The sequence below is a fragment of the Rutidosis leptorrhynchoides genome, chromosome 11 (genome assembly GCF_046630445.1).
Source record: "Rutidosis leptorrhynchoides isolate AG116_Rl617_1_P2 chromosome 11, CSIRO_AGI_Rlap_v1, whole genome shotgun sequence".
Classification (NCBI taxonomy): domain Eukaryota; kingdom Viridiplantae; phylum Streptophyta; class Magnoliopsida; order Asterales; family Asteraceae; genus Rutidosis; species Rutidosis leptorrhynchoides.
This window is the reverse complement of record NC_092343.1, coordinates 242452477-242480369: the sequence shown is the minus strand read 5'-3', so window position 1 is coordinate 242480369 and position 27893 is coordinate 242452477. Positions and strand designations below refer to the sequence as shown.

The 27893-nt window shown below is 36.2% G+C and overlaps 1 protein-coding gene across 1 annotated transcript in view; it reads right to left on the bottom strand.

Annotated features, from left to right (window-relative positions):
- Window positions 1-3462: 3462 nt before the first annotated feature.
- LOC139875494 (uncharacterized) overlaps window positions 3463-27893 on the bottom strand; it is an 82406-nt gene continuing 57975 nt past the window's right edge. The window contains exons 2-7 of the mRNA XM_071862830.1: window positions 6490-6639; window positions 6160-6426; window positions 5470-6006; window positions 4670-5313; window positions 4186-4261; window positions 3463-3845 (exon numbers count right to left, since the gene is read on the bottom strand). Of these exons, the coding sequence (XP_071718931.1) occupies window positions 3463-3845; window positions 4186-4261; window positions 4670-5313; window positions 5470-6006; window positions 6160-6426; window positions 6490-6639 (2057 nt within the window). The remainder of the gene's footprint in view (window positions 3846-4185; window positions 4262-4669; window positions 5314-5469; window positions 6007-6159; window positions 6427-6489; window positions 6640-27893) is intronic.

Sequence of the window (27893 nt, the reverse complement as noted above, 5' to 3'; positions counted from 1 at the left end):
CAACAAATAAATACATTATATACCTACGCATATAATTATTCCACTCACCTTAGAGTCTTCGTGAAAGATAACCGAACTTGCAACTTCAATGTAACGTACCTATTACATTTTAGCACATAATCAATTCACAACTCAAGTCGGTCAAGCAACTCACTCAAAAATCTATAGTCTTTTGACCCAAGGTGCAATCCCGACCCATTTTGCACCCTTAACCCTAATAATGGGTTAACTTCACCAAAAACCCTAATTCTAGCCATTAAAGTCTTAATACACATTTAATCACCAAGTTGACTCGTTTTCATACATGCAAGACAACCTAGGTCATCAAAGACCCATTTGACCCATTTCAAGGTCAACACACCCATTTGGGTCACCCACAACCCAAATGACACCCACTAACATTAACTATAAGTATACTAGTAATTTGCTAGGCCTTTAAGACCCATTTACCCTTTCAAAACCCTAGGTTAGTCACCATTTGGGTCTTCATGACCCAAACTTACCCAAAACCCCCAAATTACTCACAAATAGGTTTTATGTGCAACACTAACCCAAACCCTAATCCTTAAACACATTAAACTAAGGTAATAAAGTTTAGGGCTTACCACCACAATCAAAACGAAGCTAACGAGGAGATGAACAACTTTAATGCTCGAGTTAGAACCCGAAACAAGCTTCTTCCTCTCCTATTTGAGCTTTCTCACACTTAAATGCATTCTCACTCTAGAATTGAAGTGGATGAGATTTGGTGGTTGGAAATGGAGTAATGAAGCTCAACCAAACCGATCTAGGGCCTTTAATTCGTCCACCAAGTGAAATTACCAATTTACCCATCTAAAATATTTAAAAACCCAATTCTGGCTCGACAGATCATCTAGACGGCGTCCAGATTTCTGGACGTCGTCCAGGCCTTCATAATGGGAAGGCGTCCCAGATGTTTGGACGGCGTCCAAACCAAAAAGAAAACAGGATCTTACAGAACACCTGGTAACCGACATTAACAAGATGCATATAAGAATATCCCCTATCATTCCGGGACATCCATCGGACATGATAAAACAACATCGAAGTACTAAAGCATCCGCAACCATGGATGGGGTTTGTTAGGCCCAATAGATCTATCTTTAGGATTCACGTCAATTAGTAGATCAGTTTACTAATTCTTAGGTTACCAAGCATAAAGGGGCATATTTGGCTTCGGTCATTCACTCATATAATGTAGTTTCATTTACTTGTGTCTATTTCGCAAAACATTTATAAAACTGCATGTATTCTCATCCCAAAATATTAGATTTTAAAAGTGTGACTATAACTCACTTTCACAGATTTTTACTTCGTCGGGAAGTAAGACTTGGCCACTGGTCGATTCACGAACCTATAACAAATATGCACATATATATTAAAGTATGTTCAAAATATATTTACAACATTTTTAATACGTTTTACTGTTTTAAGTTTATTAAGTCAGCTGTCCTCATTAGTAACCTACAACTAGTTGTCCACAGTTAGATGTACAGAAATAAATCGATATATATATTATCTTGAATCAATCCATGACCCAGTGTATACACATCTCAGGCTAGATCACAACTCAAAGTATATATATTTTTGGAATCAACCTCAACCCTGTATAGCTAACTCCAACATTACTGCATATAGAGTGTCTATGGTTGTTCCAAATAATATATATACATGGGTCGATATGATATGTCAAAACCTTTGCATACGTGTCTATGGTATCCCAAGATTACATAATATATTAGAATACATGTATAATACAATATGAGTTAGCTAGGATATGATTAATGATCAATACTATATTAAGTTGTTTCTTAATTAAGGATTGAGTGCAATAATAAGATGAAGGATAGGATGTTTGATGATTATTTTGGGCCCCGATGATCGTCTTTCACTTTAGCAATTAAGTGATCAACCACCCCGACCCGGTCTTGATTGTTAATTAGCATAATTCACCTTAGCACAATGTAAAATCCCTTGGGCAAGATCACAAGTGGAAATCATAAAGGCTTGGGCAAAATGGCAGAGAATTAACAACCCATAAATGAGAGGCCAAGCTCTCTATTTATAGTATTCGAAATATCCGCGGTCTGCGAATTGCTTAAGTGTTCGCGGAAACACAGCAGATTAAACCGCAGTCCTTTATTAACGCGAAAACATAACTGTTGTACTTATTTTTAGTGAATATTCTATAACTTTAGATTATAGTCCGCGTAATTCTGCTTTTAGCTCTTAACAACTTAAATATACATATACAATGCTATGTATATGATCAAGTCTCCCCAATTTATTGTGATACATCTCGCGAAGCAAATGTATCATGATAAACTCTAAAATTTCGCAGCTTTTGTAACCATTATCTGCAGGTAGTTGCTTTCGCTTTAGCTTAGTTACCGTTACAAGAAAATTAATTACCATTTTTATCCGTTGTCTCAAATATTACCGTTTGAGTTATCACAATTGATAATTAACACAATCAATTACCACCTATATTGTCCCTATATATATCGTGGTGCACAATCACCTATTCCCCACTTGCTTACGCCGAAGTTTCTCGTAATTAATCCAATTCTCAATTAACCTTTACAACCTTCTTCTTGTTAATCACAACGTTATCCTCATTCAAAAAATGAAAATCGACGAGGTTGATAGCAAGGTTAACCCAAAAACCTTGATCACCAAACTATTAACAAGCCCGGAGGCTAAATCGGCATCATCAAAAGAGAAACAATCCATTCCGATTGTCGACTTAACCTCCAAATCTCCTTATATAAAGGCAAGCTCCACCAAGTGACCAGTACAGACACCGCCACCATCACACAATAAAAAGCTTAAACAACAAGATGTCGTGCTTTTCGATAATCCAATTACGCCGGATTTTGAAGGAGACCAGCAAACTGGTATATCGCGATTATAATTTTATGCGACTAACATGCATTATTCATCTGTTTTGTTAGCTAACCAAATGCTTTATCTTGCAGGCGATTCCACTGGTGATCCTATTTTTGCAAGCCCAAACACTCTTGATCAAATCACAGAGTTGTTCCGCACTCCACCTGACTCTTACGGGTTGCGGATTGATGGGTTATCAGGATAAACTTATGCGTCAGCTGCTGCTGCTCTGGACCAGCGCCAACAGATGAAGTTGGCAATCCCCGGCGAGCTTCGTCATGAATTCTCCAAGCTCTCTGCGCTGGATGCGCACAACAGTTTTGTTCAAAATTTTTACATGTGCTTCAATTCTGCATATGATATGATGTCCCATCAAGAACAGTTTTTCAACGTTCTTGAGGCTGAAAAAGCAAAATATCAAACTGAGAAGGCCAAAGCTGCAGACAGATAGAAACGATGTGTTGACCTCTCCTACGAACTCACCGCAGCAAAAACCACCGTTGATGAGCTGAAACAACAGGTCTCTACCGGTACTGAGAAAGAAAACAACTTTCAAGCCACCATCAAATTGCTGTTAGAGGATGTGGTGAAGCTTACCGCAGAGCGGGACAGCGCTCTTGCTGCTAAAGCTTCTGCGGAGCTTGACTTCACCAAGTTCCGCCAACATCTCCCCGAATTGCCTAGGAAAATACTCAATTCCAAGCCTGTTTCCAAGAATTTTTCTACGTTTACTGCCGCATTAAGACTTCGCGAGAGGGTAGAGTTTATGGATGAGATTGTCATCAATTGCCCACTGCCAAATCCACTACCATCTGCCATTTCTGATCGCCTTTGCTCCTTAGAAGAGGCAAAATCAGCATACGCAGTTGCCCAGTAGGGCATAGCTGAAATTCCCCTCGCTAAAATAACCGCAATAAGCGAGCGAGAAGATGTCACTGCAGATGACATTATCAAGCTTGACTTGACCAAAGAGTAGAATTTCGCTTTGTATAACAGCACGCAGCTGCTTCTACGTTATTAATAATAAAATTTTGCTTTTTCTTATATTTGCAAGTACTTTTATTTATATAGCGCTTTCATTATCAGATATTCATAACACGGACTTGTCCTTTGCAATTTCCAACTTTCATTATTGTGCACATAATAAATGCGTACTTTTGCAAAACAATCTGTATGCGTATAAATTTATACGTTATGAATCTTCTAAGTCTGCCGTAACGATCCTTAGGCAGTCAATTTGCATTGCAAAGCATCTAAGTATTGGCGAAATCAAACACTTCAGATATAAATTCCTTTCGTAATAATTTCTCCTGCCAAAGTGGGCTTTTTCCACCACTTGGCTATCTAAACTCTGTGAAGTATCACAACATTATGAAACAAAGTATAAAACACGTCATAATCAGTTGCATTTCACAAGAAAATATTTCGCATATTCTTTCTAATGTCAATTCTGAAATTCTTACAAGCGTGATCAAGACTTGCAAAAATTAAAAATAAGAACATATAAAAAGAATTATCAGCCATAAGCCGTGAAGCCACTTCGCACTTTACACATATGCACTTTATAATTTTTACAAAGTTATGCATAATATCGCTTTAATAAAACGGCATGCCACGCATTAGGTAAAGTTCGCCCTTCTATATTCGCGAGCTTATATGAACCTGCTGCATTAATTGCCACAATTTGATAAGGGCCTTCCCAATTAGGACCCAATTTACCAAGCTTTTCTGCTCTGCTTGCTTCATTATTGCGCAATACCCATTCGCCTATATCAAAAGACAAAGCACGTACTCTTTTATTATAATACTTAGCAATTTTTTGTATATTATTTGCTTCTCTGATAGCCGCCATTAGCTTCTGCTCTTCAATGAAGTTCAGATTTTCGCTCAACGCAGCATCATTTGCTTCTTCTTCAAAGTTAGCAAATCTATGCGTTGGTACCAGAATTTCTGCGGGGATTACTGCCTCAGAGGCATATACCAAACTAAAAAGTGTCTCTCCTGTGCTCTTCTTAAAAGTTGTGTGGTGTGCCCACAGCACATTGGGTAGTTCATCTACCCAACCAGTTCGCTTCTCGCATAACCGCTTTTTAATACCGCTTACTATGTCGCGGTTGGTTACTTCACATAAACCATTAGCCTGTGGGTGGGCGACTGATGTAAACTTTTGTATTATATTTAAATCAGTACACCATATCTTAAAAGGATCTTTCGCTATTTGTGCACCATTATCGCTGACCAACTCTCGTGGAATGCCAAATCTGCAGACAATGCACTCCCACACAAAGTTTCGTACCTGCACCCCAGTGATAGTGCGACCCGCCTTAGCTTCAACCCATTTAGTAAAATAATCAACTGCGACAATCAAGAACTTAACATTGCCAGGCCCTGCAGGAAATGGCCCTACAATATCAATAGCTCATTTGTGAAATGGCCATGGCTAATTAACAAGAATCATATCATGCCTTGGCGTTCGATTCTGCGGAGCATGCCTTTGGCAACTTTTACAACGTTTAACAATTTTCACCACATCGCGGTAAAGGGATGGCCAAAAGTAACCCATCCGCATGATTTTCGCTGCAATAGTTTTGTAGCCTGAATGCAGTGCACAAGTGCCGTTACGCACTTCTTCCACTATCATTTCTGCCTCAATTGGTCCAACACATCGCATCATTGGCCTGCAGTACGATTTGCGGTATAGAATATCATTTTGAATGATATACATTGCTTCATACTGTGCTTCGTTATTTGTAACATCAAAATTAAAACGCAATGCATATGTATGTTCTTCACCACTTGGGCTTGCCAAAACTAAACCCGCACCTGCACCTTCCACACACGAGGCACAGTCAGTAAACAAATCCGAAGTTTCACCAATTACTGGTTTTAACGCGGTTGGCTCATTGATTACCTCTAACTCTCCAGACATTTCAGTGAGGTAATCCGCCATAACCTGACTTTTAACAGCACTACGTGGAAGGTAAGATATTTCATAAGCACCTAACTCTACTGCCCACAATGCGAGTCTACCAGATATCTCTGGTTTTGTTAAGACTTGTTTGATCGGTAAATTAGTTAACACATGCACTGGATGCCCTTGAAAATATCATCTTAACCTTCGCGATGTTAAAATAAGCGTGTACACAAACTTTTCAATTGGCGCATAGTTTATTTCACTTCCTGCAAGAGCTTTGCTAACAAAATATACCGGCTTTTGTATTTTATTCCTTTCCGCGATCAAAACTGAACCAAAAGCTTCATTTGCCACTGATATATAAAGATAAAGAATTTTGCCATCAACCGGCACTATTAACATAGGCAAAGTTTTCAACAACTTTTTCATCTCTTGAAACGCGGTTTCTGCTTCACTGGTCCAAACAAAACTTTTTTGCTTCAAGCAACCTTTTAGAGTTTTGAAAAATGGCAACTGCCTTTCAGCAGCTTTAGACAAAAAACGCGTTAACGCGGCCAGCTTTCCGGTTAAACTTTGCACCTCTTTAACCGTTCTTGGGAGCACTTTGATGGTTTTTTGTCGACAATCGGAACATGAGAATATTCAGTTACCCGGCAGGGTCAAACCAACGGATGGAATAGAAAAAACGAGAAGCGCTATCGGGTCGGTTTTTTTGGGAGGGATAAGCTTGTGAAGAAGGAAGCTTATCCCCGCCCCGACTGTCAGCTGCTGGCTCTCTCCATCTCTCCTAAACTTCCCCCGAGTTTCGGCCCGAGCTGTATGAGGCAGAAACTCGTCCAGTCATGTTTTCTATAGCCACGATCTTATATGGATTAGCTTGAATACCTTGTTCTGTAACAAGATATCCCAAAAATTTTCCTTCAGTTTTACCAAAACTGCATTTTAACGGATTAAGCTTCATGTTTATTCTTCGCAGTGTATCAAATGTTTCGCGCATATCTTCAATAATTCGCTCTTGCGTTGTGCTTTTGATCACTAAATCATCTACATAAGCCTCAAGATTACGCCCTATTTGTTTTTCAAACATAGTATCGATCAAACGTTGATATGTTGCACCCGCATTGATTAAACCAAAAGGCATCATTATATAGGAATATATGCCTTTCCCGGTATGAAATGTGGTTTTATCTGCGTCCTCTTGAGCCATTGGAATCTGATGATAACCTCTTTTCGCGTCCAAAAAATATTTATATGGAAAAGCATGTAAAGATTCCACCTTTAAATCAATTTCTGGAAGCTGGTAGTTATCCTTAGGGCACGCTTTATTCAAATCTTTGTAATCAATACACATTCTCCAAGAACCATCAGTTTTTTCAACAAAACTGGATTCGCAATCCATGAATGGTATTGAACTTCGCGTAAAATTTCAGCTCGAACCAATTTTTTTACTGATGGAATTTAACATTTTTAACAAGCAACATGTTCATGTAGTTTACACAATCATAAAATCAATTTTAAGATAGTTAAAGCAAGTGGAAGCAATAATAGAACAAGTATATTTGTTAAGCCATTTTGTTAAATCCCATATTAATATCAAGTCTTGGATAAATGCTTACAAATATTACAAGTAGAGAAGATATATATACCTCCTCAAGCTAGTTGAGGGTTGTTTACAAAGTTGCAAGATGATGATGAAGATGATGGAAAATGGAGCTTCTAACTTGAAGCCTCAAGCAAGAAATACCCCAAGCAATAACCCCAACACCTTTGCCTTTAGTTAGGATTTGATTTACACTTGATATAAGCTTGCAAAACAAAATTTAGAACTCCCTTTGAGCTCAAAAATGGCCACGGCCAGCAGCCTGTTTCAGCAACAATTCTGTGCAGTTTTTTTGCTTTGAAAGTCTAGTATACACTCTTGAGAAAAGGAGTCAAGCCTTGGTCCTTTTGTTAAGCATGCACTTGAGAATATTTGTATCAAAAGTAACAAGAATAAACAAGCATGGGACTTGTCTTGGAGTCCCAAAAACTGCCCATCCATGCCATTATTTTATAACAAGAATGTTTATATATAAAACTTGATGTTATATATACATATATATATATATATATATATATAAAACTTGTTATAAAACATATGCATTGTTTAGTTACTTATATACTTTATAAACCTTTTATAAAATATAACACAATATAATTATTTAAACCTATAAACAATTATATATAATTATCCAAATAATTTATCTCAAGTGATAATATTTTAGAAAATCGATTTTCTAAAATCCAAGTGTCGCGTATTTACTTTATGATCCAATCGTTAAGCTCAAATACGTTTAAGGTGTCGGTAAGCTTGTTATTGGGTATGACCCGACTTGGATCATAACATATTAGCCACATTAATTAAATATGTCGCTCGGGCATACGAAATACCTTCAATCTCCCACTTGCACGAGAAACATAAGAAATTAATGCAAGTGACGGATACCACCTAACGACCGTCCATCACCCCCAATATGTTATGACTTTGTGCCATTCAATAACATCATCCCTTTCGAGTTCCCATCTCGAATATGATTAGGTGAATCTTTTCATTATATCCTTTCGTCCTAGATGTCATGTTAAATCCAAGAGACACAGAGTGATCACTCTCTTCTAGATTTAACTTTATCCGGCCTTAGACATATGACTCTCAATGAATAAGAGGGACGAATTCCATCTTGACTACATACGTCCTAGATATATACTTTGCATTACACCTGAGCTCTTCCTTATGAACTACCATATTTCAGAATAGCGAAGGAAAGAATCAAGGCATAATACTTAGTGAATATCCGAACCCAATATGTATCTCAGGTCAGAGGATACAATGATATTTGCCTTTACTCAAGATTACATGTGATCAACCACAAAGGCTCCATTTATTAAATCTTGAGGGCGGGTCTTCCAATATTTGTATCCCACAAATATCTATGAACCTTGGTTGCAACCTTGCCCCACATTCATCCCGTGAATGTATACCAATCCAAATTCATAATAGCCTAAACCTCACACTTGTTTCCACAAATGTGATCGACCACGGAATTTAGAATAATTACTTATTCATGGATAAAATATGCAAAATAGGAACATAACTCAAAATAAATTAATACCATAATTATATTAATGAGTTTGAACAATTTCGTTCCGTTACAATACTTAAAACAGATCATGACCAATCACTAGAATATCGAAGCCCTAATGCACAAACATGTCCTACATGTTTTGATCAATGTAAGAGCTTCGTGAGAGGATCCGCTATGTTAAGATCTGTGTGAACTTTGTGAATACATATCTTTCCCTTTCAACTTCATCCCTTATGTAATTGAATCTCCACTCAATGTGACGGGTCTTTTGATGAGCACGAGGTTCCTTGATTTGAGCAATCGCACCCTCGTTGTCACAAAAGATATCAAGAGGGTCCTGAATGGAAGGGACTACTCCTAAGTCATCGATGGATTTCTTCATCCATGCATTTTCCTAAGCTGCCAATGAGGCGGTAATACACTCCGACTCTGTAGTGGATAATGCAACAATATCCTGTTTTGAACTCTTCCAAGAGACCGCACCTCCATTTAACGTGAAGACATAACCTGAATGTGATCGAGAATCATCTCGATTAGTTTGGAAACTTGCATCCACGTAACCCTTTACTGCGAGTTCCTCCTCACCAGACCCATATATTAGAAACATATCCTTAGTCCTCCTAAGATATTTCAATATACTTTTGACAGCAATCCAATGACTGTTTCCTGGGTTATTCTGGTATCTACTTGTCAGGCTAAGAGCGCATGACACATCCGGTCTAGTACATATCATTGCATACATGATTGACCCAATAGCAGATGCGTATGGGACTTTCTTCATTCTCTCTTGTTCATCTTTTGTGGTAGGGCACTGAGATGAACTGAGAATCGTTCCCTTTTGAATAGGTTCCAAACCTTTCTTATAGTTCTCCATCTTGAACCTTTTCAAGATCTTTTCAATGTATGCACTTTGATTCAAACCTATCAGTTTCTTAGATCTATCCCTGTAGATCCCAATCCCCAAAAGGTATTGTGCTTCTCCAAGATCCTTAATAGAGAAGCACTTACTTAACCAAGTATTAACACCTTGCATTACCAGAATATCATTCCCAAATAATAATATATCATCCACATATAATACAAGGAACATGATAGTGCTCTCACTAGCTTTCTTGTATACACAAGCTTCATTACCATTTTTAATGAAGCCAAATTTCTTGGTCTTCTCATTAAAATGATGATTCCACATTCTAGATGCTTGTTTCAATCCGTAGATTGACTTCTTTAACTTGCATACCTTTTTAGGACACTTCGGATCAACAAAACATTCAGGCTGAACCATATAGACATCTTCCTCAAGATGTCCATTTAGGAAAGCGGTCTTGACATCCATTTTCTATATTTCATAATCATAATGAGCAGCAATGGCAAGTAATATCCTAATAGACATTAGCATTGCCACAGGCAAAAAAGTTTCATCATAGTCAACCCCTTGAGTTTGAGTGAAACCTTTTGCTACAAGTCTAGCTTTATATGTATCCAAGTTTCCATGTATGTCGGTTTTCATTTTGAAAAGCCATTTACAATCAACTAGCCTAGAGCCAGGAGGTTGCGCAACAAGTTCCCAAACTTGGTTGTCATACATGGATTGCATCTCAGCGTTCATGGCTTCCTACCATTTATCTTTATCAATCCTTGATAAAGCATCTCAGTAGTTTGTTGGTTCATCCAAATCAACCACATAGCAACCGTCCATGAGAAACCCATATCTCTCAGGAGGATTACTAATCCTACCAGATTTGCAAACGTCTTGTACACTTTGATCATCCATTTGACCATTCTCAACATTTTCATGTTGAGTGTAAGTGTCAACCAATTGTGCATCATCTACTTGATCTTGAACCTCTTCAAGATCTATCTTCCTTTCACTATTTCCTTCCATTAAGAACTTAGTTTCAAGGAATTCAGCCTTTCGAGCAACAAATACATTCTGCTCGGATGGATCATAGAAATAATATCCCATATCATCCTTGGGATATCCTATGAAGATACACTTCGTGGATCGAGCATTCAACTTATTAGGGACGTAACGCTTAGGATAAGCTTCACATCGCCATACCTTTAAGTATGATAGAGATGGAGGTTTTCCAAACCACATCTCATGAGGAGTTCGTTCCACTTTCTTGGTTGGGGCCATATTTAGAATACGAGCCGCGGAGCATAGACAATAACCCCAAAATGATAGAGGCAACGAGCTTCTAGCCATCATAGATCAAACCATATCCATTAGGGTTCGGTTCCTCCTTTCGAAAACTCCATTAAGTTGGGGTGTTCCAGGAGGAGTGAGTTGCGAGATAATCCCACAACTTTTAAGATGATCTTGGAAAGCATCGCTTAGGTATTCACCTCCTCTATCGGTACGAAGTACCTTGATTGTCTTACTGAGTTGATTTTGTACTTCGTTTTGATAATCCTTGAATGCTTCAAAAGTTTCGTCCTTATGTCTTAACAAGTAGAAATATCTGAAACGACTGAAGTCATCAATGAAAGTAACGAAGTATCTTTCACCATTCCTAGTCGTGGGCTTAAAGGGTCCATATACATCCGAATGTATTAATCCCAATAAGTCTTTAGCCCTTTCATAGGTCCCTTTGAAAGGTGCTTTAGTCATTTTGCCTTGTAAACAAGATTCACATACATCAAATGAGTCTAGCTCACTTGATTTCAAAAGGCCATTCTTTTGAAGTGTATGCATTCGGTTCTTATTTATGTGACCAAGGCGACAATGCCGTAAGTAGGAATCACTCAAATCCCTTTTGAGTTTCTTGGTGTTCGCATGGTATATTGAGCTATTGTATGATGTGTCATCATGAACCAATTCATCAATATCATTCGAAGGCAAAGCCTTAAAATAGGACACATTATCTAAAGAAACATGGATATCATCATTAATGAAATTAAGATTAAAACCATATTGTTTCAAACGGGATACAGAAATAATGTTTCAAGATAAATCGGGTGCATACAAAACATTTTTCAAAATAAGCTCCAAACCACTTGGTAGCTTTAAAACAAAGTCTCCTTGAGCTTTCACTTGCACCCTTACTCCATTTTCCATGAAGAGACTTGTTGTTCCCGCATCTTGATCACTTATTTTGAACCCCTGCAAAGAATTGCAAATATGAGTTCCACATCCTGTGTCTAATACCCATGTATTAGAAGAACTAATACTAAGCTCAATGTATACCATATATACATTACCTGAGGTCTGCCCTGCATCCCTCTTTTCTTTCAACTCCTTTAGGTAGACCGGGCAGTTGCGTTTCCAGTGACCCATTTCACCGCAACCAAAGCACGGATCTTCCTTGGGGTTAGCTTTACCGGCAACCTTTTGCTTCTTGTTGTTGTTGGTTGGGGTAACCATCTTCCCCTTTCCCTTACCCTTGCCTTGGTAGGCGGGTCCTTTCCTCTTAGCCGCCTTTGGCTTAGAAGTGTTATTGGTTTGGGATCCACCTTCATTGATCATAAACATGGGTGAAGCCCTTTTACCCATGCTCGCTTCGGCTGTCTTAAACATGGCATGTAATTCGCCAATGCTCTTATACCATCCATTCATGTTGTAATTCATTACAAATGTGTCAAACCTCTTTGACAAGGAATTAAGGATAAGGTCCGTGGCTAATTCATTAGACACGTTGCAGTTTAGACGGTTCTCTCGATCAATTAGGCTTTTCATCTTAAGGACATAAGATGAAACGGATTGGGAGTCGTCCATCCGACATGCATGAAGCGCTCGGACCGTTTCAAAGCGCTCGACACGAGCTTGTTGAAGGGACATCTCCTTCAAATGTGTGATCAAGTCATATACACTATGATGCTCAAAGTCCTTTTGGAGTTCGGGTATCATAGTTCCAAGCATGAGGCAAGAAACTTGCACCGAATCGGTGCAATATTTCTTTCAATAAGCCATGCCTTCCGTATCATCCTCGTCCGGTTGATCGGGAATGGGGTCTTCCAACACATACGCCATATCCTCTAGGTTAAGGACAATTCTTAGATTGTGAAACCAATACATGAAGTGCGTATGGTTGAGTTTTTATTTTTTGAGGATTGACCTCAATGATAGGTTGTTAAAGTTTATTGGCCGCCAATAACAACAACATTCCTAACGCACCTATCAACTTTAACAACCTATCGTTGAGGTCAATCCTTGAAAAAGAAAAACTCAACCATACGAACTTCATGGATTGGTTCCGCAATCTAAGGATTTTCCTCAAACTAGAGGATAAGGCGTATGTGTTAGAAGACCCCATTCCCGATCAACCGGACGAGGATGATACGGAAGGTGTGGCTTATTGGAGAAATATTGCACCGATTCGGTGCAAGTTTCTTGCCTCATGCTTGGGACTATGATACCCGAACTCCAAAAGGATTTTGAGCATCATAGTGCATATGACATGATCACACAGTTGAAGGAGATGCTCCTTCAACAAGTTCGTGTCGAGCGCTTCGAAACGGTTCGAGCGCTTCATGCATGTCGGATGGACGACTCCCAATCCGTTTCATCTTATATCCTCAAGATGAAAAGCCTAATTGATCGAGCGAACTGACTAAACTGCAACGTGTCTAATGAATTAGCGACGGACCTTATCCTTAACTCCTTGTCAAAGAGGTTTGACACATTTGTAATGAATTACAATATGAATAGATGGGATAAGAGCATTGGCGAATTACACACCATGCTTAAGACGGCCGAAGCGAGCATGGGTAAAAGGGCTTCACCCATGTTTATGATCAATGAAGGTGGGTCCAAAGGCAATAACACTTCTAAGCCGAAGGCGGCTAAGAGGAAAGGACCCGTCTACCAAGGCAAGGGCAAGGGAAAAGGGAAGATGGTTACCCCAACCAACAACAACAAGAAGCAAAAGGTTGCCGGTAAAGCTAACCCCAAGGAAGATCCGTGCTTCGGTTGCGGTGAAATGGGTCACTGGAAACGATGTGAAGACCCATCCTAATCCATCCAGATGAAGTCCATATCGATTATAAACGATTCACAACAGTTGATTACATCGCGAGGTACTTGACCTCTATATGATACATTTTACAAACATTGCATTCGTTTTTGAAAAGACAATCTTTCATTACATCGCAAGTTGATGTCATGCATACCATTTCATAATATATCTAACTATAATTGACTTAATAATAAACTTGATGAACTCAACGATTGGAATGCAACGTCTTTTGAAATATGCCATTAATGACTCCAAGTAATGTCCCTAAGATGAGCAAATGCACAGCGGAAGATTTCTTTCATACCTGAGAATAAACATGCTTTAAAGTGTCAACCAAAAGGTTGGAGAGTTCATTAGTTTAACATAAATAATCATTTCCAACATTTTAATAGACCACAAGATTTTCATTTCTCATAAATATACGTCCCATGCATAGAGACAAAATATCATTCATATGGATTGAACACCTGGTAACCGACATTCACAATATGCATATAAAAATATTCCCATCATTCTGGGATCCTCCTTCAGACATGATATAAATTTCGAAGTACTAAAGCATCCGGTACTTTGGATGGGGCTTGTTAGGCCCGATAGATCTATCTTTAGAGTTCGCGTCAATTAGGATGTCTGTTCCCTAATTCTTAGATTACCAGACTTTATAAAAAGGGACATATTCGATTTCGATCATTCAACCATATAATGTAGTTTTTATCACTTGTGTCTATTTCGTAAAGCATTTATAAAAGCAGCGCATGTATTCTCAGCCCAAAAATATAAAGGGTAAATAGGCAAATGAAACTCACCTAATGTATTTTGTAGTAAAAATACATATGACGACATTAGACAAAGTGAACAATGCAGGGTTGGCCTCGGATTCACGAATCTATATAACAACTAACAAGTTTATATAATAATAATTTATATATCGTATTACTAAATAAGTTATATTTATCCTATATACTTTAAGTAGTTAATACTTATTTATATAATACATTTATTAATATAGTAAATACTTATTAGAGTAATTTAATAATATGATATTTATCATTTATCATAATATATAAAAAAAATAGAAATTTATCTCAAGGTTTATATGTAATAAGAATATATATATTTGTTAATTAATATATTTATATATAGCTTACTAAATGTCATTTTATTAGTAAAAATCTAGTAATATGAAATATTAATATATTTGTAATGTATTTTGCAAAATAACATTTAGTTGTAATAATAACAATAATATTGATAATAATACTGATAATAATAATAATAATAATAATAATAATGATAATGATAAAAATAATAATGATAATAAAAATGATACTTTTGAAAATGATAATTTTAATAGGAATGATAATAATAATATTAGTTGTGTTATTTTCGTAGGAACAATAATAATAATAATAATAATCATATTCGTAATAATAATAATAATCATACTTTGTACTAATAACAGTATTACTTTTAGTTCATAACGATATTACTTAATAATAACTAAAATGATAATAATAAAAATCATGTTATAACAATAACAATAATTAATAATGATTATAATTCTTTATATTAGTAATAATAGTGATACTAATAATAATTATATTTATATTACTAACACTAATAATAACAATAATAATAATAATAATAATAATAATAATAATAATAATAATAATAATAATAATAATAATAATAATAATAATAATAATAATAATAATAATAAAAAGAAGAATTGGAATAAAATAATACCTAAAAAAATTATGCATTTTGTTGGGTGGTTCCAAAACAGATCTGAGTTAGCAGGAGCAAAGACACAGAGGGAAATATATCATCATCGATCAAAGTATCTACCATCATCATTCATTATCACGTTTTTGTTCATCCTCATCTTCTCTTCATCACCATCGCTAATCGTCATCCCTCATCAATCGATCAATTAATCAACAAATTCTCTAATGTACAGTAGGTTATTGTTTAATCATCATCATCGTTCGAGTATTATTCCACACGGATAGCAGTTCATTATTATCTATCTTCATTGTATCAGGCTCATCGTCTTATCATTCTTCATCGATTGATCAGGTAATTGATTCCTCAATTGTTCAGATAGGTAAAAGATTCATTGTTATTTTCTTAAATAAATCATCCATTTATATACATAATCTGTATTTCAACTGAATTGAAAACGAGTTGTAATAAAGGGTTTCCTTGAAGGGTTTAGTGACGGTTGAATATAGTTGATGAATTTCTTGTGATTTTGATTAATAATTGTAGAAATCAAATGTAATTTATTCGAACAGTGGTTTAAGGGTTTGTAGCTGCTTGAACAGAACAGGAAATAGCGGTAGTTTGCAATGTGTAATCGGAATAGTCTAGTTTCAGTTAATCATTCTCGTTATGCTACTTATCACAGCTTCTTCGTTTATCAATTATTGTAACGTCATCATTCTTTTTTGTTTAATCAACAATAACAGGTGGATTTCGATTAGTAGCAGCTCTCCAAGACAGAAATTGAAATGTCCCGTTCTTATTGATTAAAAACGTTCCATATTAATTGATTTCGTTGCGAGGTTTTTGTAGTGACCCGAACTTTTCCATGTTTATATATATTAATTGAGATTGATATTTACATGATTAAATGTTTCCAACATGTTAAGCAATCAAACTTGTTAAGACTTGATTAATTGAAATAGGTTTCATATAGACAATTGACTACCCAAGTTGACCGGTGATTCACGAACGTTAAAACTTGTAAAAACTATATGATGACATATATATGGTTATATATATAGTTAAAATGATATTATGATAAGTAAACATATCATTAAGTATATTAACAATGAACTACATATGTAAAAACAAGACTACTAACTTAATGATTTTGAAACGAGACATATATGTAACGATTATCGTTGTAACGACATTTAATGTATATATATCATACTAAGAGATATTCGTACATCATAATATCATGATAATATAATAATTTAAAATCTCTTTTGATATTATAAACATTGGGTTAACAACATTTAACAAGATCGTTAACCTAAAGGTTTCAAAACAACATTTACATGTAACGACTAACGATGACTTAACGACTCAGTTAAAATGTATATACATGTAGTGTTTTAATATGTATTCATACACTTTTGAAAGACTTCAAGACACTTATCAAAATACTTCTACTTAACAAAAATGCTTACAATTACATCCTCGTTCAGTTTCATCAACAATTCTACTCGTATGCACCCGTATTCGTACTCGTACAATACACAGCTTTTAGATGTATGTACTATTGGTATATACACTCCAATGATCAGCTCTTAGCAGCCCATGTGAGTCACCTAACACATGTAGGAACCATCATTTGGCAACTAGCATGAAATATCTCATAAAATTACAAAAATATGAGTAATCATTCATGACTTATTTACATAAAAACAAAATTACATATCCTTTATATCTAATCCATACACCAACGACCAAAAACACCTACAAACACTTTCATTCTTCAATTTTATTCATCTAATTGATCTCTCTCAAGTTCTATCTTCAAGTTCTAAGTGTTCTTCATAAATTCCAAAAGTTCTAGTTTCATAAAATCAAGAATACTTTCAAGTTTGCTAGCTCACTTCCAATCTTGTAAGGTGATCATCCAACCTCAAGAAATCTTTGTTTCTTACAGTAGGTTATCATTCTAATACAAGGTAATAATCATATTCAAACTTTGGTTCAATTTCTATAACTATAACAATCTTATTTCAAGTGATGATCTTACTTGAACTTGTTTTCGTGTCATGATTCTGCTTCAAGAACTTCGAGCCATCCAAGGATCCATTGAAGCTAGATCCATTTTTCTATTTTCCAGTAGGTTTATCCAAGGAACTTAAGGTAGTAATGATGTTCATAACATCATTCGATTCATACATATAAAGCTATCTTATTCGAAGGTTTAAACTTGTAATCACTAGAACATAGTTTAGTTAATTCTAAACTTGTTCGCAAACAAAAGTTAATCCTTCTATCTTGACTTTTAAAATCAACTAAACACATGTTCTATATCTATATGATATGCTAACTTAATGATTTAAAATCTGGAAACACGAAAAACACCGTAAAACCGGATTTACGCCGTCGTAGTAACACCGCGGGCTGTTTTGGGTTAGTTAATTAAAAACTATGATAAACTTTTATTTAAAAGTTGTTATTCTGAGAAAATGATTTTTATTATGAACATGAAACTATATCCAAAAATTATGGTTAAACTCAAAGTGGAAGTATGTTTTCTAAAATGGTCATCTAGACGTCGTTCTTTCGACTGAAATGACTACCTTTACAAAAATGACTTGTAACTTATTTTTCCGACAATAAACCTATACTTTTTCTGTTTAGATTCATAAAATAGAGTTCAATATGAAACCATAGCAATTTGATTCACTCAAAACGGATTTAAAATGAAGAAGTTATGGGTAAAACAAGATTGGATAATTTTTCTCATTTTAGCTACGTGAAAATTGGTAACAAATCTATTCCAACCATAACTTAATCAACTTGTATTGTATATTATGTAATCTTGAGATACCATAGACACGTATACAATGTTTCGACCTATCATGTCGACACATCTATATCTATTTCGGAACAACCATAGACACTCTATATGTGAATGTTGGAGTTAGCTATACAGGGTTGAGGTTGATTCCAAAATATATATAGTTTGAGTTGTGATCAATACTGAGATACGTATACACTGGGTCGTGGATTGATTCAAGATAATATTTATCGATTTATTTCTGTACATCTAACTGTGGACAACTAGTTGTAGGTTACTAACGAGGACAGCTGACTTAATAAACTTAAAACATCAAAATATATTAAAAGTGTTGTAAATATATTTTGAATATATTTTGATATATATGTATATATTGTTATAGGTTCGTGAATCAACCAGTAGCCAAGTCTTACTTCCCGACGAAGTGAAAATATGTGAAAGTGAGTTATAGTCCCACTTTTAAAATCTAATATTTTTGGGATGAGAATACATGCAGGTTTTATAAATGATTTACAAAATAGACACAAGTACGTGAAACTACATTCTATGGTTGAATTATCGAAATCGAATATGCCCCTTTTTATTAAGTCTGGTAATCTAAGAATTAGGGAACAGACACCCTAATTGACGCGAATCCTAAAGATAGATCTATCGGGCCCAACAAGCCCCATCCAAAGTACCGGATGCTTTAGTACTTCGAAATTTATATCATATCCGAAGGGTGTCCCGGAATGATGGGGATATTCTTATATATGCATCTTGTTAATGTCGGTTACCAGGTGTTCACCATATGAATGATTTTTATCTCTATGTATGGGATGTGTATTGAAATATGAAATCTTGTGGTCTATTGTTACGATTTGATATATATAGGTTAAACCTATAACTCACCAACATTTTTGTTGACGTTTAAAGCATGTTTATTCTCAGGTGAATATTAAGAGCTTCCGCTGTTGCATACTAAAATAAGGACAAGATTTGGAGTCCATGTTTGTATGATATTGTGTAAAAACTGCATTCAAGAAACTGATTTCGATGTAACATATTTGTATTGTAAATCATTATGTAATGGTCGTGTGTAAACAGGATATTTTAGATTATCATTATTTGATAATCCACGTAAAGCTTTTTAAACCTTTATTGATGAAATAAAGGTTATGGTTTGTTTTAAAATGAATGCAGTCTTTGAAAAACGTCTCATATAGAGGTCAAAACCTCGCAACTAAATCAATTAATATGGAACATTTTTAATCAATAAGAACGGGACATTTCAGTTGGTATCCGAGCGTTGGTCTTAGAGAACCAGAATTTTGCATTAGTGTGTCTTATCGAGTTTGTTAGGATGCATTAGTGAGTCTGGACTTCGGCCGTGTTTACTTGAAAAATGATTGCTTAACAAATTTTGTTGGAAACTATATATTTTTAACATGTGAATATTATGTGATATATTAATCTCTTAACGCGTTTGATATTATGTGATAGATGTCTACCTCTAGAACAAGTCCCATTGACTCACCTAATAATAATGAAGAGTCAAATGTAAATTGGAATGATTCGTGGACTGATTCACAAGTTCCCGAAGAGGAACCGTAAGAAGAGTCAGAACCGGAAGAAGAATCAGAACCGAAAGAAGAACCGGAACCGGATGAAGAAATAGAACCGGTGGGGGAAATAATAAAACGGTTAAGTAAAAGAAAATCCTCAACCAACCGACCAAGGTTAATTATGGTCAATGGTGTTTTCGCCAAGGAAGCAAAATATTGGGAGGATTACCAATTCTCCGATGAATCGGATTCCGACGAGAATTCCGATGATGTTATAGAAATTACCCCAACTGAATTTAAAAAGGCAAAAGAAAATAATAAGGGAAAGGGCATAAAAATAGAGAAATCTAATTCCAACCCCGATGAACTTTATATGTACCGTCAACCCCCGAAGTCCTTAAGTTGTAACAATGACCCGGGAACCTCTAAACCACCAGGTTTTTCTAAACCAATGTGGAAAATGACGGCTCGTATTTGGGGAACATCATATATCCCTAGAAACTTGGCAAAACGAACCAAAACTGAAGAAAAAGAAACAAGCGAGTCGGAATAAGATAGTTGTATTCGTGTGGTGTAATATATGTAATATAGTGTGCTTATGCTTTATGATATATGTAAAAATTGCTTGTATTAATAAGTATTTTTTTTATGAATCTAACTCTTGTCTATTTTACAGTATAAAAACACAAAATGGATAGACAACCCAATATTTTAAGAGACCTACCCGGAGACATGATTGATGAAATCTTTTCTAGAGTCGGTCAGAATTCTTCGGCACAACTATTTAAGGCGAGATCAGTTTGTAAGACATTCAAAGAACGTTCCAAGAATGCCTTGGTTTATAAAAGGCTTTCGTTCGAAAGATGGGGGATATCACATTGGGAAATCCATAAGTTACGATGTGTTTACTTTGACGTATATATTGCGGGGAACCCAAATGCTATTTTACGCAATGGGTTAAGAAATTATTTTGACTCAATATATCCGAATATTGGACTTCGTGATTTAGAAAAAGCGGCTAACATGCAACATAAAGAAGCATGTTATGCTTACGGATTAGTAATGTTCGCTTCTCACCAAAGTGAGAACAAGAACATCGGGCTACAACTATTAAACAAAATGTTCCCACAAGTGACGGAGTCGGTAATTGGGGTAAGAAATGAGGTTTTTAGATTGTTACGGGACTGTTGGACATTACGTAACCCTCGTCCCTTTGACGACGTTATAACACGCTGTCTTATCAACGGCCATAACGGTTATGTTCCACAAGACCAAGGATGGGAAGTAATCCTAGTAAAACCAGAATGCATGACTTGTTTCTGGACGTATGAATTACGTGTCTTTATTGCCTTTGCTGAACGACTTGTGTACTAGCTAGAATTATCTTTACAACCGTCTTGTATAAAATTTATTGTGTGCTATATTTCATGCTATATGTAAAATAAGCGGTATTGTAAGTTTGTGAAATATTGTGTAAAAGTTTGAACGCGAAATATTATTATAATCAGTTTTTCATATAGAATTGTAGTAGTTGAATTGTATATTAGCTACTAAGTATGAACTTAACGGGTAGGTACTACCCGAATTTAAACTTATAAAACGCTAATATGAAGAAAAAGCTTTTATAAATGAGTTCATATTATGCTACGAAATACTATCAACTACTCTTAATATTCTGTATGATTAACTTGTTCCAATTGACTATTTTGAAGGAAATGGCACCGACTACTCGACACACCGTGAATATGAATGAAGAGGAATTCCGTACTTTTCTAGCCTCAAACATAGCCGCAGTACAGGCTGCGCAACATACCAACAATAACCTTGGATCTAGCAGTACAGGAAATCGTGTAGGATGCACCTACAAAGAATTCACTGCCTGCAAACCTTTGGAATTTGATGGAACCGAAGGACCGATCGGATTGAAACGGTGGACCGAGAAGGTCGAATCGGTGTTTGCCATAAGTAAGTGTACTGAAGAGGACAAAGTGAAGTACGCTACGCATACCTTCACAGGTTCTGCGTTAACATGGTGGAATACCTATCTAGAGCAAGTGGGACAAGACGATGCGTACGCACTACCGTGGTCAGCATTCAAGCACTTGATGAACGAGAAGTACCGTCCCAGAACCGAGGTCAATAAGCTCAAGACAGAACTTAGAGGGTTACGAACCCAAGGATTTGATATTACCACGTACGAAAGACGATTCACAGAATTGTGCCTATTGTGTCCGGGAGCATTCGAAGATGAGGAAGAGAAGATCGACGCGTTTGTGAAAGGATTACCGGAAAGAATCCAAGAAGATATAAGTTCACACGAGCCCGCCTCCATACAACAGGCATGCAGAATGGCTCACAAACTCGTGAACCAGATTGAAGAAAGAATTAAAGAACAGACAGCTGAAGAGGCCAATGTGAAGCAAGTCAAAAGAAAGTGGGAGGAAAACGGTGATAAGAATCACCAATACAACAACAACAGCAATTACAACAATAATCACAACAATTATCCCAATAATCGCAACATCAATCGCAACTACAACAAACGGCCCAACAACAACAACCACAACAACAACAACAACAACAGCAACTACAACAATCATCCCAACAACAATAATAACTGCAACAACAATAATCAGAAGCAGCTATGCCAAAGGTGTGAAAAGTATCACTCGGGGTTCTGCACCAAATTTTGCAACAAGTGTAAAAGAAATGGTCATAGCGCGGTGAAGTGTGAGGTCTACGGACCAGGGGTTAATAGAACGAAAGGAACAAATGGTGTCGGAACGAGTAATGGCGGAGCAAGTAGTGGCGGAGCAAGTTATGCCAATGTAGTTTGTTATAAATGTGGAAAACCGGGCCACATTATTAGAAATTGCCCGAACCAGGAGAACACGAATGGACAAGGCCGTGGAAGAGTTTCCAATATTAATGCGGCAGAGGCACATGAAGACCCGGAGCTTGTTACGGGTACGTTTCTTATTGACAATAAATCTGCTTACGTTTTATTTGATTTGGGTGCGGATAGAAGCTATATGAGTAGAGATTTTTGTGCTAAATTAAGTTGTCCATTGATGCCTTTGGATAGTAAATTTTTACTCGAATTAGCAAATGGTAAATTAATTTCAGCAGATAATATATGTCGGAATCGAGAAATTAAACTGGTTAGCGAAACATTTAAGATTGATTTGATACCAGTAGAGTTAGGGAGTTTTGATGTGATAATCGGTATGGACTGGTTGAAAGAAGTGAAAGCGGAGATCGTTTGTTACAAAAATGCAATTCGCATTATACGAGAAAAAGGAAAACCCTTAATGGTGTACGGAGAAAAGGGCAACACGAAGCTACATCTTATTAGTAATTTGAAGGCACAAAAACTAATAAGAAAAGGTTGCTATGCTGTTCTAGCACACGTCGAGAAAGTACAAACTGAAGAAAAGAGCATCAATGATGTTCCCGTCGCAAAAGAATTTCCTGATGTATTTCTGAAAGAATTACCGGGATTACCCCCACATCGATCCGTTGAATTTCAAATAGATCTTGTACCAGGAGCTGCACCAATAGCTCGTGCTCCTTACAGACTCGCACCCAGCGAGATGAAAGAACTGCAGAGCCAATTACAAGAACTTTTAGAGCATGGTTTCATTCGACCAAGCACATCACCGTGGGGAGCTCCTGTTTTGTTTGTCAAGAAGAAAGAAGGTACATTCAGGTTGTGTATCGACTACTGAGAGTTGAACAAACTTACCATCAAGAACCGCTACCCACTACCGAGAATCGACGACTTATTTGATCAACTACAAGGCTCGTCTGTTTATTCAAAGATTGACTTACGTTCCGGGTATCATCAAATGCGGGTGAAAGAAGATGATATTCCAAAGACTGCTTTCAGAACACGTTACGGTCATTACGAGTTTATGGTCATGCCATTTGGTTTAACTAATGCACCAGCTGTGTTCATGGACCTTATGAACCGAGTGTGTGGACCATACCTTGACAAGTTTGTCATTTTTTTCATTGATGACATACTTATTTACTCAAAGAATGACCAAGAACATGGTGAACATTTGAGAAAGGTGTTAGAAGTATTGAGGAAGGAAGAATTGTACGCTAAATTTTCAAAGTGTGCATTTTGGTTGGAAGAAGTTCAATTCCTCGGTCACATAGTGAACAAAAAAGGTATTAAGGTGGATCCGGCAAAGATAGAAACTGTTGAAAAGTGGGAAACCCCGAAAACTCCAAAACACATACGCCAGTTTTTAGGAATAGCTGGTTACTACAGAAGGTTCATCCAAGACTTTTCCAGAATAGCAAAACCCTTGACTGCATTAACGCATAAAGGGAAGAAATTTGAATGGAATGATGAACAAGAGAAAGCGTTTCAGTTATTGAAGAAAAAGCTAACTACGACACCTATATTGTCATTGCCTGAAGGGAATGATGATTTTGTGATTTATTGTGACGCATCAAAGCAAGGTCTCGGTTGTGTATTAATGCAACGAACGAAGGTGATTGCTTATGCGTCTAGACAATTGAAGATTCACGAACAAAATTATACGACGCATGATTTGGAATTAGGCGCGGTTGTTTTTGCATTAAAGACTTGGAGGCACTACTTATATGGGGTCAAAAGTATTATATATACCGACCACAAAAGTCTTCAACACATATTTAATCAGAAACAACTGAATATGAGGCAGCGTAGGTGGATTGAATTATTGAATGATTACAACTTTGAGATTCGTTACCACCTGGGGAAGGCAAATGTGGTAGCCGATGCCTTGAGCAGGAAGGACAGAGAACCCATTCGAGTAAAATCTATGAATATAATGATTCATAATAACCTTACTACTCAAATAAAGGAGGCGCAACAAGGAGTTTTAATAGAGGGAAATTTAAAGGATGAAATACCCAAAGGATCGGAGAAGCATCTTAATATTCGGGAAGACGGAACCCGGTATATGGCTGAAAGGATTTGGGTACCAAAATTTGAAGATATGAGAGAAATGGTACTTAGAGAAGCTCATAAAACCAGATACTCAATACATCCTGGAACGGGGAAGATGTACAAGGATCTCAAGAAACATTTTTGGTGGCCGGGTATGAAAGCCGATGTTGCTAAATACGTAGGAGAATGTTTGACGTGTTCTAAGGTCAAAGCTGAGCATCAGAAACCATCAGGTCTACTTCAACAACCCGAAATCCCGGAATGGAAATGGGAAAACATTACCATGGATTTCATCACTAAATTGCCAAGGACTGCAAGTGGTTTTGATACTATTTGGGTAATAGTTGATCGTCTCACCAAATCAGCACACTTCCTGCCAATAAGAGAAGATGACAAGATGGAGAAGTTATCACGACTGTATTTGAAGGAAGTCATCTCCAGACATGGAATACCAATCTCTATTATCTCTGATAGGGATGGCAGATTTATTTCAAGATTCTGGCAGACATTACAGCAAGCATTAGGAACTCGTCTAGACATGAGTACTGCCTATCATCCACAAACTGATGGGCAGAGTGAAAGGACGATACAAACGCTTGAAGACATGCTACGAGTATGTGTTATTGATTTCGGAAACAGTTGGGATCGACATCTACCGTTAGCAGAATTTTCCTACAACAACAGCTACCATTCAAGCATTGAGATGGCGCCGTTTGAAGCACTTTATGGTAGAAAGTGCAGGTCTCCGATTTGTTGGAGTAAAGTGGGGGATAGACAGATTACGGGTCCGGAGATTATACAAGAAACTACCGAGAAGATCATCCAAATTTAACAACGGTTGAAAACCGCCCAAAGTCGACAAAAGAGCTACGCTGACATTAAAAGAAAAGATTTAGAATTTGAAATTAGAGAGATGGTCATGCTTAATGTTTCACCTTGGAAAGGCGTTGTTCGATTTGGTAAACGAGGGAAATTAAATCCAAGGTATATTGGACCATTCAAGATTATTGATCGTGTCGGACCAGTAGCTTACCGACTTGAGTTACCTCAACAACTCGCGGCTGTACATAACACTTTCCACGTCTCGAATTTGAAGAAATGTTTTGCTAAAGAAGATCTCACTATTCCGTTAGATGAAATCCAAATCAACGAAAAACTTCAATTCATCGAAGAACCCGTCGAAATAATGGATCGTGAGGTTAAAAGACTTAAGCAAAACAAGATACCAATTGTTAAGGTTCGATGGAATGCTCGTAGAGGACCCGAGTTCACCTGGGAGCATGAAGATCAGATGAAGAAGAAATACCCGCATCTATTTCCAGAAGATTCGTCAACACCTTCAACAGCTTAAAATTTCGGGACGAAATTTATTTAACGGGTAGGTATTGTAGTGACCCGAACTTTTCCATGTTTATATATATTAATTGAGATTGATATTTACATGATTAAATGTTTCCAACATGTTAAGCAATCAAACTTGTTAAGACTTGATTAATTGAAATAGGTTTCATATAGACAATTGACTACCCAAGTTGACCGGTGATTCACGAACGTTAAAACTTGTAAAAACTATATGATGACATATATATGGTTATATATATAGTTAAAATGATATTATGATAAGTAAACATATCATTAAGTATATTAACAATGAACTACATATGTAAAAACAAAACTACTAACTTAATGATTTTGAAACGAGACATATATGTAACGATTATCGTTGTAACGACATTTAATGTATATATATCATACTAAGAGATATTCGTACATCATAATATCATGATAATATAATAATTTAAAATCTCTTTTGATATTATAAACATTGGGTTAACAACATTTAACAAGATCGTTAACCTAAAGGTTTCAAAACAACATTTACATGTAACGACTAACGATGACTTAACAACTCAGTTAAAATGTATATACATGTAGTGTTTTAATATGTATTCATACACTTTTGAAAGACTTCAAGACACTTATCAAAATACTTCTACTTAACAAAAATGCTTACAATTACATCCTCGTTCAGTTTCATCAACAATTCTACTCGTATGCACCCGTATTCGTACTCGTACAATACACAGCTTTTAGATGTATGTACTATTGGTATATACACTCCAATGATCAGATCTTAGCAGCTCATGTGAGTCACCTAACACATGTGGGAACCATCATTTGGCAACTAGCATGAAATATCTCATAAAACTACAAAAATATGAGTAATCATTCATGACTTATTTACATAAAAACAAAATTACATATCCTTTATATCTAATCCATACACCAACGACCAAAAACACCTACAAACACTTTCATTCTTCAATTTTCTTCATCTAATTGATCTCTCTCAAGTTCTATCTTCAAGTTCTAAGTGTTCTTCATAAATTCCAAAAGTTCTAGTTTCATAAAATCAAGAATACTTTCAAGTTTGCTAGCTCACTTCCAATCTTGTAAGGTGATCATCCAACCTCAAGAAATCTTTGTTTCTTACAGTAGGTTATCATTCTAATACAAGGTAATAATCATATTCAAACTTTGGTTCAATTTCTATAACTATAACAATCTTATTTCAAGTGATGATCTTACTTGAACTTGTTTTCGTGTCATGATTCTGCTTCAAGAACTTCGAGCCATCCAAGGATCCATTGAAGCTAGATCCATTTTTCTCTTTTCCAGTAGGTTTATCCAAGGAACTTAAGGTAGTAATGATGTTCATAACATCATTCGATTCATACATATAAAGCTATCTTATTCGAAGGTTTAAACTTGTAATCACTAGAACATAGTTTAGTTAATTCTAAACTTGTTCGCAAACAAAAGTTAATCCTTCTATCTTGACTTTTAAAATCAACTAAACACATGTTCTATATCTATATGATATGCTAACTTAATGATTTAAAACCTGGAAACACGAAAAACACCGTAAAACATTTACGCCGTCGTAGTAACAC